General features: G+C 43.9%; 1 protein-coding gene across 2 annotated transcripts; it reads right to left on the bottom strand.

The window, feature by feature from the left end:
* Nucleotides 1-3: 3 nt before the first annotated feature.
* trmt2a (tRNA methyltransferase 2A) lies at nucleotides 4-14,116 on the bottom strand. 2 transcript variants are annotated; one of them, XM_021621883.3, is made up of 12 exons: nucleotides 13,820-14,116; nucleotides 12,908-13,539; nucleotides 12,448-12,556; nucleotides 11,189-11,370; nucleotides 9,160-9,274; nucleotides 8,640-8,755; nucleotides 8,441-8,552; nucleotides 1,329-1,451; nucleotides 1,027-1,102; nucleotides 706-822; nucleotides 529-625; nucleotides 4-426 (listed from the first exon to the last, which is right to left on the bottom strand). In XM_021621883.3, exons 2-12 carry the CDS (start codon nucleotides 13,534-13,536, stop codon nucleotides 225-227), a joined length of 1,878 nt encoding a protein of 625 aa, XP_021477558.3. In that variant the 5' UTR covers nucleotides 13,537-13,539; nucleotides 13,820-14,116; the 3' UTR covers nucleotides 4-224. The 2 variants fall into 2 exon arrangements, with proteins under 2 accessions (XP_021477558.3, XP_021477559.3); XM_021621884.3 differs by having other exon boundaries at nucleotides 13,795-14,075.
* Between the last annotated feature and the right edge of the window lie 249 nt (nucleotides 14,117-14,365).

Raw genomic sequence — 14,365 nt, 5'->3', positions numbered from 1 at the left:
TTATTTTACTGGGATCTTTTTATTTTTAAGTTGTAAAACAATATTACATAGCAAGGCAGTATTAAAATAAAACTGAAATGCAGTGTTATCCTGCCCCTAATGGTACAGTATAACTACAGAATCCATATAACGTTGATTACATATTAACGTGTAGAACATTAAGTAGAAAACAGTTGAACTTAATGAGCAGATAGTGAGACTGTAAAGGGTCAAAGGTTGTGCTATTAAGTTGTGGTGGTTGGCTTCTCGCTAGTGCCCTGGGTAATTTCTTCAGGTTTCTCACTGCTGCTCTTGGAGCTGTAATCCACCCTCTCAAAGAGCAGCAGCATCTCACAGTGCATGGTCTGGGGGAAGAGGTCCACAGCCATTGCCCGCACCGGACGGAACGGAGCTCCACGTACACGGTTGGAGGGAGCCCTGCACAGACTACACAGATCAAATTTAGAACCAGAAGAATCCCCATGGAGATGACATACTGAATGTTTGGGCTGCACTTGCAGAATGAAAAGGATAGGGTATTATACTCACTCTATGAAGTTGTTCATGGCTGCCTTGGCATTGCATGCCACATAAACCAGCCTTTTCAGATGCTCTGCTCTTCTGATTGCCAGAATGACCTTTGAATCTAGATGGTAGACAATTACTGTCACTCAATTGAAATATACAGTGCATGGACAAACTGATTCAGTATATTTTGTAACATACGTAAGCCCGCTCTCGGTGGGTCCACGATGGCGGTGATGCTGGGGGATACGACAGCGTTGAGCACCATCTGGAACACGTCTTCAGCCTTTCCGCAGTGGAACTCAATATTACTCAGCCCTGAAATATTTCAGTCACAGTCAGGTTCTCTCTCATAGCACTAGAGCAAATGTATTGGGGATTGATTAGGCAGAGTTAGATATTAGATATGTATGATTTTAGATGTTAGATTTGAACATGTACTGTATGTCAGGCTTAACTCTTTCTGGCCTCATTGGTCAAGTGGCAGTTGATGCCAGGCACCAATATGATTAAGCCTCTTACCATTGATCTTCGCGTTGACTTTGGCATCCTTCACTGCTTCCTGACACATCTCTATCCCAATCACCTTCCTCACCCTCTGGAGGACACAGGGTGCGACTCATAATGTCAACAGAGAAAGGGACTAATCCATTTCCAGACGGATTGATCCATACAGTTGTAATCAGGGTTGTGTTAAATACCATTTCAGTTTACTTCCTTAACTGAAATGCGCTTGACCCCCAACCCTGCTTGTTATGTATGTAGGATGCCATGTGTGTTCATTTATAAGTCAACGAACACATTTCTCTTGTTCTCTATAGTACCTTAGCCAGTGAGATGCCAATGGTTCCTGTCCCGCAGCATACGTCCAGCACAGTGCTGTCCTTGTCCAGCTGGGCCCATTCTCCTACAGCTGAGTACAGCACCTCAGCTGCCCCTGTGTTCACCTGGTCAATGACATACAGTGAGTATAATAAGTATTCATTCCTCTTGCATTTTTTCACTGTGTTACAACATGGGATTGAAATATAATTGTGATTTTTGTGGGTCAATGGATAGGATACGCAATAATGTCAAAAGGGAAAATAGATTTTCCATATGCACATAATGCTTATTTCTCTCAAACCCATAGAAAATCTTTGGAGGGGGTTGAAAGTCCGTGTTGCCCAGCAACAGCCCCAAAACATCACTGCTCTAGAGGAGATATGCATGGAGGAATGGGCCAAAATACCAGCAACAGTGTGTGAAAACCTTGTGAAGACTTACAGAAAATGTTTGACCTCTGTCATTGCCAACAAAGGGTATATAACAAAGTATTGAGATAAACTTTTGTTATTGACCAAATACTTATTTTCCACCATAATTTGCAAATAAATTCATAAAAAATCCTACAATGGGATTTTCTGGATTTTCTTTTCTCATTTTGTCTGTCATAGTTGAAGTGTACCTATGATGAAAATTACAGGCCTCTCTCAGCTTTTTAAGTGGGAGAACTTGCACAATTGGTGGCTGACTAAATACTTTTTTGCCCCACTGTATATCTGTATTCCCAGTCATGCGAAATCCATAAATTAGGGCCTAATGAACTTGTTTCAATTAACTGATTTCCTTATATGAACTGTAACTCAGTAAAATCCTTGAAATTGTTGCATGTTGCTTAATATTTTTGTTCAGTGTACATGGACTCACTATGTCAAAAAATAGGGGTTTACATGATTTTAGAATGACTACCTCTTCCTCTGTCCCCCATACATACAACATCTATAATATGCCTCAGTCAAGTATTGCATTTCAAACACAGATTCAACTACAAAGACCAGGAAGCTTTTCAAAAGCCTCATAAAAGAAGGGCAGTGATTGGAATATGGGTAACAATAACAAATCAGACATTGAATATCTCTTTAAAGATGGTCAGGTTAATAATTATGCTGTGGATGACGTATTAAACCACCCAGAAACATTGAAGATAGTCATCCTTCTGAGCTGCAGCACAGGAAGGAAACTACTCAGGATGTCACCATGAGGCCATTGGAGTTCAATTGCTATGATGGGAGAAACTGAGGATGGATCAACAACATTGTAGTGACTCTACAATAATGACCAACAGTGCATTCAGAAAGTATTCACACCCCTTGACTTTTTCCACATTTTGTTACGTTACAGCCTTATTCTAAAATTGACCCCCCCACCCCCACCCCCATAATACCCCCTAATGACAAAGAAAAAAATATTTTTTTGACATTTTTGAAAATATATAAACTATTACCATCTGAAATATCACATTTACATAAGTATTCATACCCCTTTACTCATTACTTTGTGGAAGCACCTTTGGCAGCGATTACAGCCTGGAGTCTTCTTGGTTATGACAGTACAAGCTTGGCACACCTGTATTTGTGGAATTTCTCCTATTCTTGTCTGCAGATCCTCTCAAGCTCTGTCAGGTAGGATGGGGAGCGTCAGTGCACAGATATTTTTAGGTCTCTCCAGAGATGTTTGATTGGTTTCAAGTTCGGGCTATAGCTGGAAGCCACTCCTGTATTGTCTTAGCTGTGTGCTTAGGGTAGTTGTCCTTTTGAAAGGTGAACCTTCGCTCAGTCTGAGGTCCTGAGTGCTTTGGAGCAGGTTTTCATCAAGGATCTCTCTGTACTTCGCTCCGGTCATCTTTCCCTCAATCCTGACTAGTCTCCCAGTCCCTGCCACTGAAAAACATCCCCACAGCATGATGCTGCCACAACCATACTTCGCCAAAGGGATGGTGCCAGGTTTCCTCCACATATGACGCTTGGCATTCCGGCCAAAGAGTTCAATCTTAGTTTAATCAGACCAGAGAATCTTGTTTCTCATGATCTGAGAGTCTTTAGGTGCCTTTTGGCAAACTCCAAGCAGGCTGTCATGTGCCTTTTACTGAGGAGTGGCTTCCATCTGGCCACTCTACCATAAAGGCCTGATTGGTGGAGTGCTGCAGTATTGGCTGTCCTTCTGGAAGGTTCTCCCATTTCCACAGTGGAACTCTGAAGCTCTGTCAGCGACGATCTGGTTCTTGGTCACCTCCCTGACCAAGGCCCTTCTCCCCCAATTGCTCAGTTTGGCTGGGTGATCAGCTCTAGGAAGAGTTTTGGTGGTTCCAAACTACTTCCATTTAAGAATGATGGGGGCCACTGTGTTCTTGGGGACCTTCAATTCTGCAGAAATGTTTGGGTACCCATCCCCAGATCTGTGCCTCGACACAATCCTGTCTCGGAGCTCTACAGACAATTCAACTGTTATTGGTCACATACACATGGTTAGCAGATGTTAACGCGAGTGTAGTTCCGACAGATTACTTGTTAGATCTTACTGCACAAACAATTTCCCAACAACTACCTCATACACACAAATCTAAAGGGGTGAATGAGAATATGTACATATAAATATATGGATGAGAGAGATGGCCGAGCGGCATAGGTAAAGTGCAATAGATGGTATAAAACACAGTATATATACACTCAGCAAAAAAAGAAACGTCCCTTTTTCAGGACCCTGTCTTTCAAAGATAATTCGTAAAAATCCAAATAACTTCACAGATCTTCATTGTAAAGGGGTTAAACACAGTTTCCCCATGCTTGTTCAATTAACCATAAACAATTAATGAACATGCACCTGTGGAACGGTCGTTAAGACACTAACAGCTTACAGATGGTAGGCAATTAAGGTCACAGTTATGAAAACTCAGGACACTAAAGAGGCCTTTCAACTGACTCTGAAAAGCACGAAAAGAAAGATGCCCAGTGTCCCTGCTCATCTGCATGAACATGCCTTAGGCATGCTGCAAGAAGGCATGAGGACAGCAGATGTGGCCAGTGCAATAAATTGCAATGTCCGTACTGTGAGACGCCTAAGACGGCACTACAGGATGGACAGCTGATCATCTTCGCAGTGGCAGACCACGTGTAACATCACCTGCACAGGATCGGTACATCCGAACATCACAGCTGCGGGACTGGTACAGGATGGCAACAACAACTGCCCGAGTTACACCAGGAACACACAACCCCTCTATCAGTGCTCAGACTGTCCGCAATAGGCTGAGAGAGGCTGGACTGAGGGCTTGTAGGCCTGTTGTAAGGCAGGTCCTCACCAGACATCACCGGCAACACCGTCGCCTATGGGCACAAACCCACCGTCGCTGGACCAGACAGGACTGGCAAAAAGTGCTCTTCACTGACGAGTCGTGGTTTTGTCTCACCAGGGGTGATGGTCGGATTTGCGTTAATCGTCAAAGGATGAGCGCTACACCGAGGCCTGTACTCTGGAGCGGGATCGATTTAGAGGTGGAGGGTCCATCATGGTCTGGGGCGGTGTGTCACAGCGTTATCGGACTGACATGACCCTCCAGCATGACAATGCCACCAGCTATACTGCTCATTCTCTGCGTAATTTCCTGCAAGACAGGAATGTCATTGTTCTGCCATGGCCAGCGAAGAACCTGGATCTCAATTCCATTGAGCACGTCTGGGACCTGTTGGATCGGAGGTTGAGGGCTAGGGCCATTCCCCCCAGAAATGTCCGGGAACTTGCAGGTGCCCTGGTAGAAGAGTGGAGTAACATCTTATAGCAAGAACTGGCACATCTGGTGCAGTCAATGAGGAGGAGATGCACTGCAGTAATTAATGCAGCTGGTGGCCACATCAGATACTGACTGTTACTTTTGATTTTTTATCCCCCCCTTTTTTCAGGGACACATTTCCATTTATGTTAGTCACATGTCTGTGGAACTTGTTCAGTTTATGTCTCAGTTGTTGAATCTTATGTTCAGACAAATATTTACACGTTAAGTTTGCTGAAAATAAACGCAGTTGACAGTGAGAGGATGTAGTGGCTCGGGTGGTTGTTGTCCTTGATCTTTTTGGCATTCCTGTGACATCGGGTGCTGTAGGTGCCATGGAGGTCAGGTAGTTTTGCCCCCGGTGATGCATTGTGCATCACCGGGGGAGCCTTGAGGTTGAGGGTGGTGCAGTTGCCATACCAGGCTGTGATACAGCCTGACAGGATGCTCTCAATTGTGCATCTGCAAAAGTTTATCAGAGTTTTGGGTGAAAAGCCAAATTTCTTCAGCCTCCTAAGGTTGAAGAGACACTGTTGCGCCTTCACCACACTGTCTGTTTGGGTGGACCATTTCAGTTTGTCTGTGATATGTACGCCTAGGAACTTAACATTTTCCAACTTCTCCACTGCTGTCCCTTTGATGTAGATAGGGGGGTGGTCGCTCTGCTGTTTCCTGAAGTCCACGATCATGTCCTTTGTTTTATTGACATTGAGTGAGAGGTTGTTTTCCTGACACCACACTCCGTGTGCCCTCATCTCCTCCCTGTAGGCTGTCTCGTGGTTGTTGGTAATCAAGCCCACTACTGTTGTGTTGTCTGCAAACTTGATGACTGGCTACGCAGTCATGGGTGAACAGGGAGTTTGAAGGGGGCTGAGCACACACCCTTGTGGGGCCCCAGTGTTGTGGGTCAGCGAAGTGCAGATGTTGTTTCCTACCTTCACCAACTGGGGGCGGCCCGTCAGAAAGTCCAGGACCCAATTGCACAGGACGGGTTGAGACCCAGGGCCTCCAGCTTGATGATGAGCTTGGAGGATACTATGTTGTTGAATGCTGAGCTGTTGTCAATGAATAGCATTCTTACATAGGTATTATATTTGGGATAGGGCAGTGTGCAGGCGATTGCATCGTCTGTGGACCTGTTGGGGCGGTATGCAAACCGAAGTGGGTCTAGGGTGGCAGGTAAGGTGGAGGTGATATGATCCTTGACTAGTCTCTCAAAGCACTTCATGATGACAGAAGTGAGTGCTACGGGGCAGTAGTCATTTAGTTCAGTTACCTTTGCCTTCTTGGGTTCAGGAACAATGGTGGCCAGCTTCGAGCATGTGGGGACAGCAGACCGGAATAGGGAGTGATTGAATATGTCCGTAAACACACCAGCCAGTTGGTCTGCGCATACTCTGAGAACGCGGCTAGGGATGCTGTCTGGGCCAACAGCCTTGTGAGGGTTAACACGTTTAAGAGTTTTACTCAAGTCAGCCATGGAGAAGGAGAGGGGGGGGAGCAGTCCTTGCTAGTTATTCTTGGCTGTATGTAATAATATTTCCTGGGGTAACAATGTAATACATTTTTTTTTAAACTAAATACTGCATAGTTTCCTAAGGACTCGAAGCGAGGCGACCATCACTGTCGGCGCCATCTTCCTTCGACCTCATGATAACTGTCAACTGTGGGACCTTTACATAGACAGGTCTGTGACTTTCCAAATGTCCAATTAATAGAATTTACCACAGGTGGACTCCAATCCAGTGGTAGAAACATCTCAAGGATGATCAATGGAAACAGGATGCACCTGAGCTCAATTTTTTATTTGTAATACATTTGTAAAAACCTGTTTTCACTTTGTCATTATGGGGCATTGTGTGTAGATGGAAGATGTATTTATTTATCTAATCCATTTTAGAATAAGGCTGCAACATAACAAAATGTGGAAACGGTCATGGGTTCTGAATACACTGTAAATGACAGTGAAAAACAAGGCACTAAAATAATACTGAAAGGAAACACTGCAAAGGAACACACTTTTTGGCCTAAATGCAAAGCCTTATGTTTGGGGCAAATCCAACAACACATCACTGAGTAATTGCCTCCTTATTTTCAAGCATGGTGGTGGCTGAATCATGGTATGGGTATGCTTAACATCGGAAAAGACTGGCGAGTTTTTCAGGATAAAAATAAATGAGATAGAGCTAAGCACAGGCAAAATCCTAGAGGAAAACCTGCTTCACACCATACACTGGGAGATGATTTCCCCTTTCAGCAGGACAACAACCTACAACACAAGGCCAAATCTACACTGGAGTTGCTTACCAGGAAGACAGTACATTTTCCTGAGAGGCCAAGTCACAGTTTTGACTTAAATCTTTACTTAAATGGAGCAGCTCACAGATTACTCCACCTGTACATAGCCCATCTATAATTTAGCCCAAACAACTACCTCTCCCCCTACTGTATTAATTGATTTATTTTGCTCCTTTGCACCCCATTAGTTCTCTCTACTTTGCACATTCTTCCACTGCAAATCTACCATTCCAGTGTTTTACTTGCTATATTGTATTTACTTCGCCACCATGGCCTTTTTTTTGCCTTTACCTCCCTTATCTCCTCATTTGCTCACATTCTTTATAGACTTATTTTTCTACTGTATTATTGACTGTATGTTTGTTTTACTCCATGTGTAACTCTGTGTTGTTGTATGTGTCGAACTGCTTTGCTTTATCTTGGCCAGGTCGCAATTGTAAATGAGAACTTGTTCTCAACTTGCCTACCTGGTTAAGTAAAGGTGAAATAAAAAATAAATAAAAAATATATTTTTTTTTTAAATCAGCTTTTTGAGTTAAAATGGCTGTCAAGCTATGACCACCAACATCTTGAATTAGTTTTATATTGTACAATCCAGGTATGCAAAGCTCGTAGAGACTTAAAAAGACTTGCAGCGGTAATCACTGCCAAATGTGTTTCTAACATGTATTGACTCAGGGGTGGTGAAGACTTATCTAATCAATCAAGTGTTTTATTTTTCATTAATATTTAAAAAGTTAGAATTTGTCTTTTGTGTAGATCGTTGACAAAAAAATGACAATTAAATCATTTTTATTCCCACTTTGAAACAATAAAATGTGAAGAAATCCAATTATGATACCCACTGTATTTTACAGCTATAGAACAGAGTTCATAGTGCTGTACCTCAGAGACACTAACTTGGAGGCTCTTAAAATGGGGGAGGAAATACAACATACACTATCTCAATATAATGAAATATAATTTTAAAAACTATGCCAAATGGACCGAAGATGGTAAGTAAATAGGATGAAGACTCTACAGCTACGATACGTGATATGGGATACTCACCTGGAAGAAAGAATGGGGGGATATCCTGAACTTCAGGCCAAGAAGCTCCTCGTGAATACACTCCTCTCCAGCTACCAGCTCACACGGCAAGTCCTCCGGGTTAGGGGATTGCCTTAGTGAATACAACATTATCTGTCAATCACAACATTTCCATGTGCATTCTCACACCATTAAATTGTTGTTTTTCTAATGATCTTACCTTTGTCCCTCTGACACAAAGTACAGAGCAGTTACACCACTCTCTTTCCCGTCACCCTCTGTGAAATACTCTTTCATAGAGCTCTTCAGGACATTTAGTTCTTTTTCCTCAAGTTTCTGCAAAGTAGAAAAGGCGAGAATAAATGACAGGATTTGAAAGGAGAGTCACTACACTTATATTGTTCAGCTGAAGAATCCAGTGATGAATGTAGTGATTCTTAGATCAGAACGCATAATGTGTACATTTCTGTACCACAGCCCGAGCTTATATTTTTTATTTAAGCAATAAGGCCCGAGAACATGTGGTATATGGCCAATAAGGGCTGTTCTTTTGCACGACGCAACGCCTTATTTTAATTATAAACTGGTTACCAATGTAATTAGATTAGTTAAAATAAAAGTTGTGTCATACTTGTGGTATACGATCTGATATCACAGCTTTCAGCCAATCAGCATGCAGGGCTTGAACCACCCAGTTTATAATGTAATATTAACCACATTGAAGAATGTTTTATTTGTACCTGTGGGTTAAAGAACACCATAGCCATGGCCTGCTTGGTCCTTGTGGTCCGCACTGTTAGCTGCTTCCAGTGGCCCTCGTATGTCTCAGGGCTGTACACTGAGTATGGGGTTGTCCTGTGTAGATAAACAAATTATGGGTCAAAAGAAGGTGATAACATTATTTACATCTAGCACCCCCATTCTTCTAGCCTGATTGTCCTAGAGCTGTTGAAACTATATACACTGCTCAAATAAATAAAGGGAACACTTAAACAACACAATGTAACTCCAAGTCGATCACACTTCTGTGAAATCAAACTGTCCACTTAGGAAGCAACACTGATTGACAATACATTTCACATGCTGTTGTGCAAATGGAATAGACAACAGGTGGAAATTATAGGCATTTAGCAAGACACCCCCAATAAAGGAGTGGTTCTGCAGGTGGGGACCACAGACCACTTCTCAGTTCCTAGGCTTCCTGGCTGATGTTTTGGTCACTTTTGAATGCTGGCGTTGCTTTCACTCTAGTGGTAGCATGAGACGGAGTCTACAACCCACACAAGTGGCTCAGGTAGTGCAGCTCATCCAGGATGGCACATCAATGCGAGATGTGGAAAGAAGGTTTGCTGTGTCTGTCAGCGTAGTGTCCAGAGCATGGAGGCGCTACCAGGAGACAGGCTAGTACATCAGAAGACGTGGAGGAGGCCGTAGGAGGGCAACAACCCAGCAGCAGGACCGCTACCTCCGCCTTTGTGCAAAGAGGAGCAGGAGGAGCACTGCCAGAGCCCTGCAAAATGACATCCAGCAGGCCACAAATGTGCATGTGTCTGCTCAAATGGTCAGAAACAGACTCCATGAGGGTGGTATGAGGGCCCGACGTCCACAGGTGGGGGTCGTGCTTACAGCCCACCACCGTGCAGGACGTTTGGCATTTGCCAGAGAACACCAAGATTGGCAAATTCGCCACTGGCGCCCTGTGCTCTTCACAGATGAAAGCAGGTTCACACTGAGCAGATGTGACAGACGTGACAGTCTGGAGACGCCGTGGAGAACGTTCGGCTGCCTGCAACATCCTCCAGCATGACCGATTTGGCGGTGGGTCAGTCATGGTGTGGGGTGGCATTTCTTTGGGGGGCCGCACAGCCCTCCATGTGCTCGCCAGAGGTAGCCTGACTGCCATTAGGAACCGAGATGATGACCCCTTGTGAGACCATATGCTGGTGTGGTTGGCCCTGGGTTCCTCCTAATGCAAGACAATGCTAGACCTCATGTGGCTGGAGTGTGTCAGCAGTTCCTGCAAGAGGAAGGCATTGATGCTATGGACTGGCCCGTCCGTTCCCCAGACCTGAATCCAATTGAGCACATCTGGGACATCATGTCTCGCTCCATGTTGCACCACAGACTGTCCAGGAGTTGGCGGATGCTTTAGTCCAGGTCTGGGAGGAGATCCCTCAGGAGACCATCCGCCACCTCATCAGGAGCATGCCCAGGCATTGTAGGGAGGTCATACAGGCACGTGGAGGCCACACACACTACTGAGCCTCATTTTGACTTGTTTTAAGAACATTACATCAAAGTTGATTCAGCCTGTAGTGTGGTTCACCACTTTAATTTTGAGTGTGACTCTAAATCCAGACCTCTGTGGGTTGATAAATTTGATTTCCATTGATAATTTGTGTGATTTTGTTGTCAGCACATTCAACTATGTAAAGAAAAAAAGTATTTAATAAGAATATTTAATTCATTCAGATCTAGGATGTGTTCTCTTTATTTTTTTGAGCAGTGTAGTTGACAACCAGAAAAGTTGTCTATTCAGCAGAAACAGATCTGAGGCCACCAGGCTATTGTATTGCTGTGTGCAGCATTATTTTGGATTCCTTCTTGTTGCATGCTAAAACCAGTATATAGGTCAAATAGTGTATATAGGGCAGATCTGATACAGTGGCCAGAATATTTAACTGAGACGTGGCATTGAGTCCTGTGATCAGGGCGGGATCAGTGCAGGACAGAGATGAGGCCTCCCTCTCATTAAGATGACATTAATACCTGATGAATTTCTGGAACTCACTGACCACTCTCTTGGCCTCAGTGGTGACATGGATGCTGTCTGAGGGTCCCACCACGGCACAGGAGCCCCCTTTGTACTTCCCCAGTCTGAAGCCTATGGTCTTATCCTCTTCATTCGCTCCAATACCAATGACAAACTCACACTTGTTCCTGTATTCAACCTGCATGATAAGAGTAGGGAAAGGATGCTTAAGGTCAAAGGATGCTTACGGTCAAAGTTCAGCATGTGCATACCCAGGCAGGGACTGCAGTCAGTGTATGCATTTCATTAAGACACCAGGTTGTCAAATGCCTTGCTAGTAGCTGATATACTCATTTTCAGCAGGATGATCAAAAGGCCAGAGTGCATCTGGACTTAGTTAAATTAACCCCACAACAAAAAAGCCAGAATGATTTCAGGTTCTTGATGTAGTCACAGAAAACCTGTACAAGCTGCGACAGCAAACGTTCACCCCAGGTTGCCAGGGCAGGCAGCCATATGTAGGCCTATTATAAACAGGTCGTTCGAGCCCTGGAAGCTTATTGGCTGACGCAAAACGACTTGTTTACTGTTCTAATTACGTTGGTAACCTGTTTATTATCTCAATAAGGCCCCTCAGGGGTTTGTGGTATATGGCCAATATACCAGAGCTAAGGGCTGTATCCAGGCACTCTGCATTGTGCATATGAACAGCCCTTTGGCGTGGTGTTTATTTATTATTTTTTCACCTTTATTTAACCAGGTAGGCTAGTTGAGAACACCTTTATTTAACCAGGTAGGCTAGTTGAGAACACCTTCATTTAGCAGGTAGGCTAGTTGAGAATAAGTTCTCATTTACAACTGCAACCTGGCCAAGATAAAGCAAAGCAGTTCAACACATACAACAACACAGAGTTACACATGGAATAAACAAACATACAGTCAATAATACAGTAGAAAAAAAGTCTATATACAGTGTGTGCAAGTGAGGTAGGATAAGAGCAATAGATAAAAGGCCATGGTGGATGCTGGAATGGTAGATGTGCAGAAGATGAAAGTACAAGTAGAGATACTGGGGTGCAAAGGAGCAAGACAAATAAATAAATACAGTATGGGGATGAGGTAGTTGGATGGGCTAATTACAGATGGGCTATGTACAGGTGCAGTGATCTGCTCTAACATATTGGCTATATACCACACCCCCCTGGGCCTTACTGCTTAAATATAACATCCTCAAAACAACAGCACTCAGAGAGGTTTCTACAGTATTGCATTGTACCTGTGACGGAGAGGGGCGAATTTCTTCCAGAGGGCAACACATTCTCTTGTACTTCTCCTTCTGCACAAACAGCCAGGGCAGCATCGCTTTGTTGGTGTTGCCTATTTCTCTGAACAGAAAATGGGAGGACATAATAACATGATGTACAGTCAGTTTTCCTTTGTGTAGTTTGAGTAAGACTTCTCTGTAGGCAATTGTTATTAAAGACATACTCAAATAAAGATGTCCAATTGTTCTGTTCATTAGAGCAAAGGAAGGACCAGATAAAGGCCTTAAAGTCATCTATAAACTATGAAGTCATCTCATTAGTACATTTCTGTGGTGTCTTTCATGGCAGGATATAATAAGACCAGATATAATGCAATAGACTGCAGTAATCCTATCGATGCCCCACTTGAGGTTATTCTTGTGAAGTGAACCAGAAGCCACACATGGCATGGGCCTATACACATCTCTGTACCTGGCCAGTCTCTGCAGCACCCCCTCCACCTCCTGCTCCTTCCTCCTCAGCTGCTCCTCATAAGGCACATTCCACAGGGGCGTCACCACGTTGGCGATCTGTATGCTGAGCGGCGCCTCGTCCTCCTCTGCCTCCTTCCGCTTGGAGGGGGGCTGCCCGGCACTCCCGGCCTCATCCCGCCCCCTCTTCCTGAGCATAGGGTCCGCCTTGGGCTTGGCCAGGCGCACACTAAGCACCCGGCCCTTCCACTGCATGCCGTGCACCATCTTCATGGCCTTGTCCCTCTCCTCTTCGTTCTTGAAGGTGACGAAGGCAAACGTCTGCTTCCCAAACAGTTTGATCTTGTGCGGGTTAAGGCGATGCTTCTCCAGGAACTTCTTCAAGTCGTTGAAACCGATGAATTTGGGAAGGTTCTGGATCTCCACTTTGAAGATCTCAGAGGTGAAGAGGTCCGCTTGGACGTAGCGGTACAGATTATTAGGGTCGGAAGAAGCTGCTTCTTCTCCGCCACCTTCAGCTTTGGGTTCATCTGTTTTCACCCCATCTACTGCATCTTCTTTGGGGTCAGATGTCTTCTCCTCTTTCAGTGATGGAGAACCTACCATTGGGGTGTCACCAACATCTGTCATGTTCTGTTTGAGGGGGATAATGGACATCATTAACAAAAGTGTGCTTCATCTGGACTATCAGTCTGCATTTCATAAGTGACATTTGAAAATACACATATCAGACATGCACTACTTCTGCACTGCTTTCTTTAGTTATGCAGATCTTACGGAGTAGTTAGTTACAATGAGTGTAGCAAAGTGGCTGAGATTGAGCAAAGCAAATGACCAAAAGCACGAGCATAATTTAGCACTGAAAATAACGGCTAGCCTAGGACTTACTATACAGAAGAGCAAACAAAATCACCTTCACTTTTGCTCTTACAGCTCTGACAAATGATATTTGCTTATGGGCAATTCACTTCTGACTATAAGAAACTGCGGGCTGCCATCTTGTGGGACACGTGGAAAATATGAACTTTGACATGAGGCGTTAAGAAAAAAATACGTCACTATATATTTTCACTGACAATTTATTGAATGCATTCTGCATGATTCCTGCTGATTGTGTTATGGTAGAATGATAAATCTAGAACAAACAAAAAAAAAATGTTCCGACACAGGAAGTGACGAAGCTGCTAGAGCTACAGATAAACCCGAGCCCGATATTTCACCGGATATATAAATTTGAAGCATCCGGTTGGCGTTTCCAATCACTACCAAATATGGTAATGAGAGGAAGCCCAGTGACAGGCAGTGGGAGAAGATGGAACGAGATTGATTTTTGCCGACATTATGCACATTTTCTCATCGATTTAATTTGCTAATTTGTTACGTTTATACATTATTTTATGGCTCAATGTAAAGCCCGTTAAAATAGTAAAGCCCTTTCAAATTTGATCTCGATACAGTT

The sequence above is a fragment of the Oncorhynchus mykiss genome, chromosome 11 (assembly GCF_057628025.1).
Source record: "Oncorhynchus mykiss isolate SJ-2025 chromosome 11, ASM5762802v1, whole genome shotgun sequence".
Lineage (NCBI taxonomy): Eukaryota > Metazoa > Chordata > Actinopteri > Salmoniformes > Salmonidae > Oncorhynchus > Oncorhynchus mykiss.
This window is presented reverse-complemented; position numbering and strand designations above follow the sequence as displayed.

Bases quoted from the DNA above. Each gene is read 5' to 3' on its own strand.
- trmt2a (XM_021621883.3), bottom strand. From the start codon at position 13,536: ATGACAGATGTTGGTGACACCCCAATGGTAGGTTCTCCATCACTGAAA. The intron at 8,553-8,639 runs GTAAGATCATTA...GTATTCACTAAG, and splicing joins TTTGTGTCAGAGGGACAAAG to GCAATCCCCTAACCCGGAGG. The intron at 427-528 runs GTGAGTATAATA...TGATCTGTGTAG, and splicing joins GCCATGAACAACTTCATAGA to TCTGTGCAGGGCTCCCTCCA.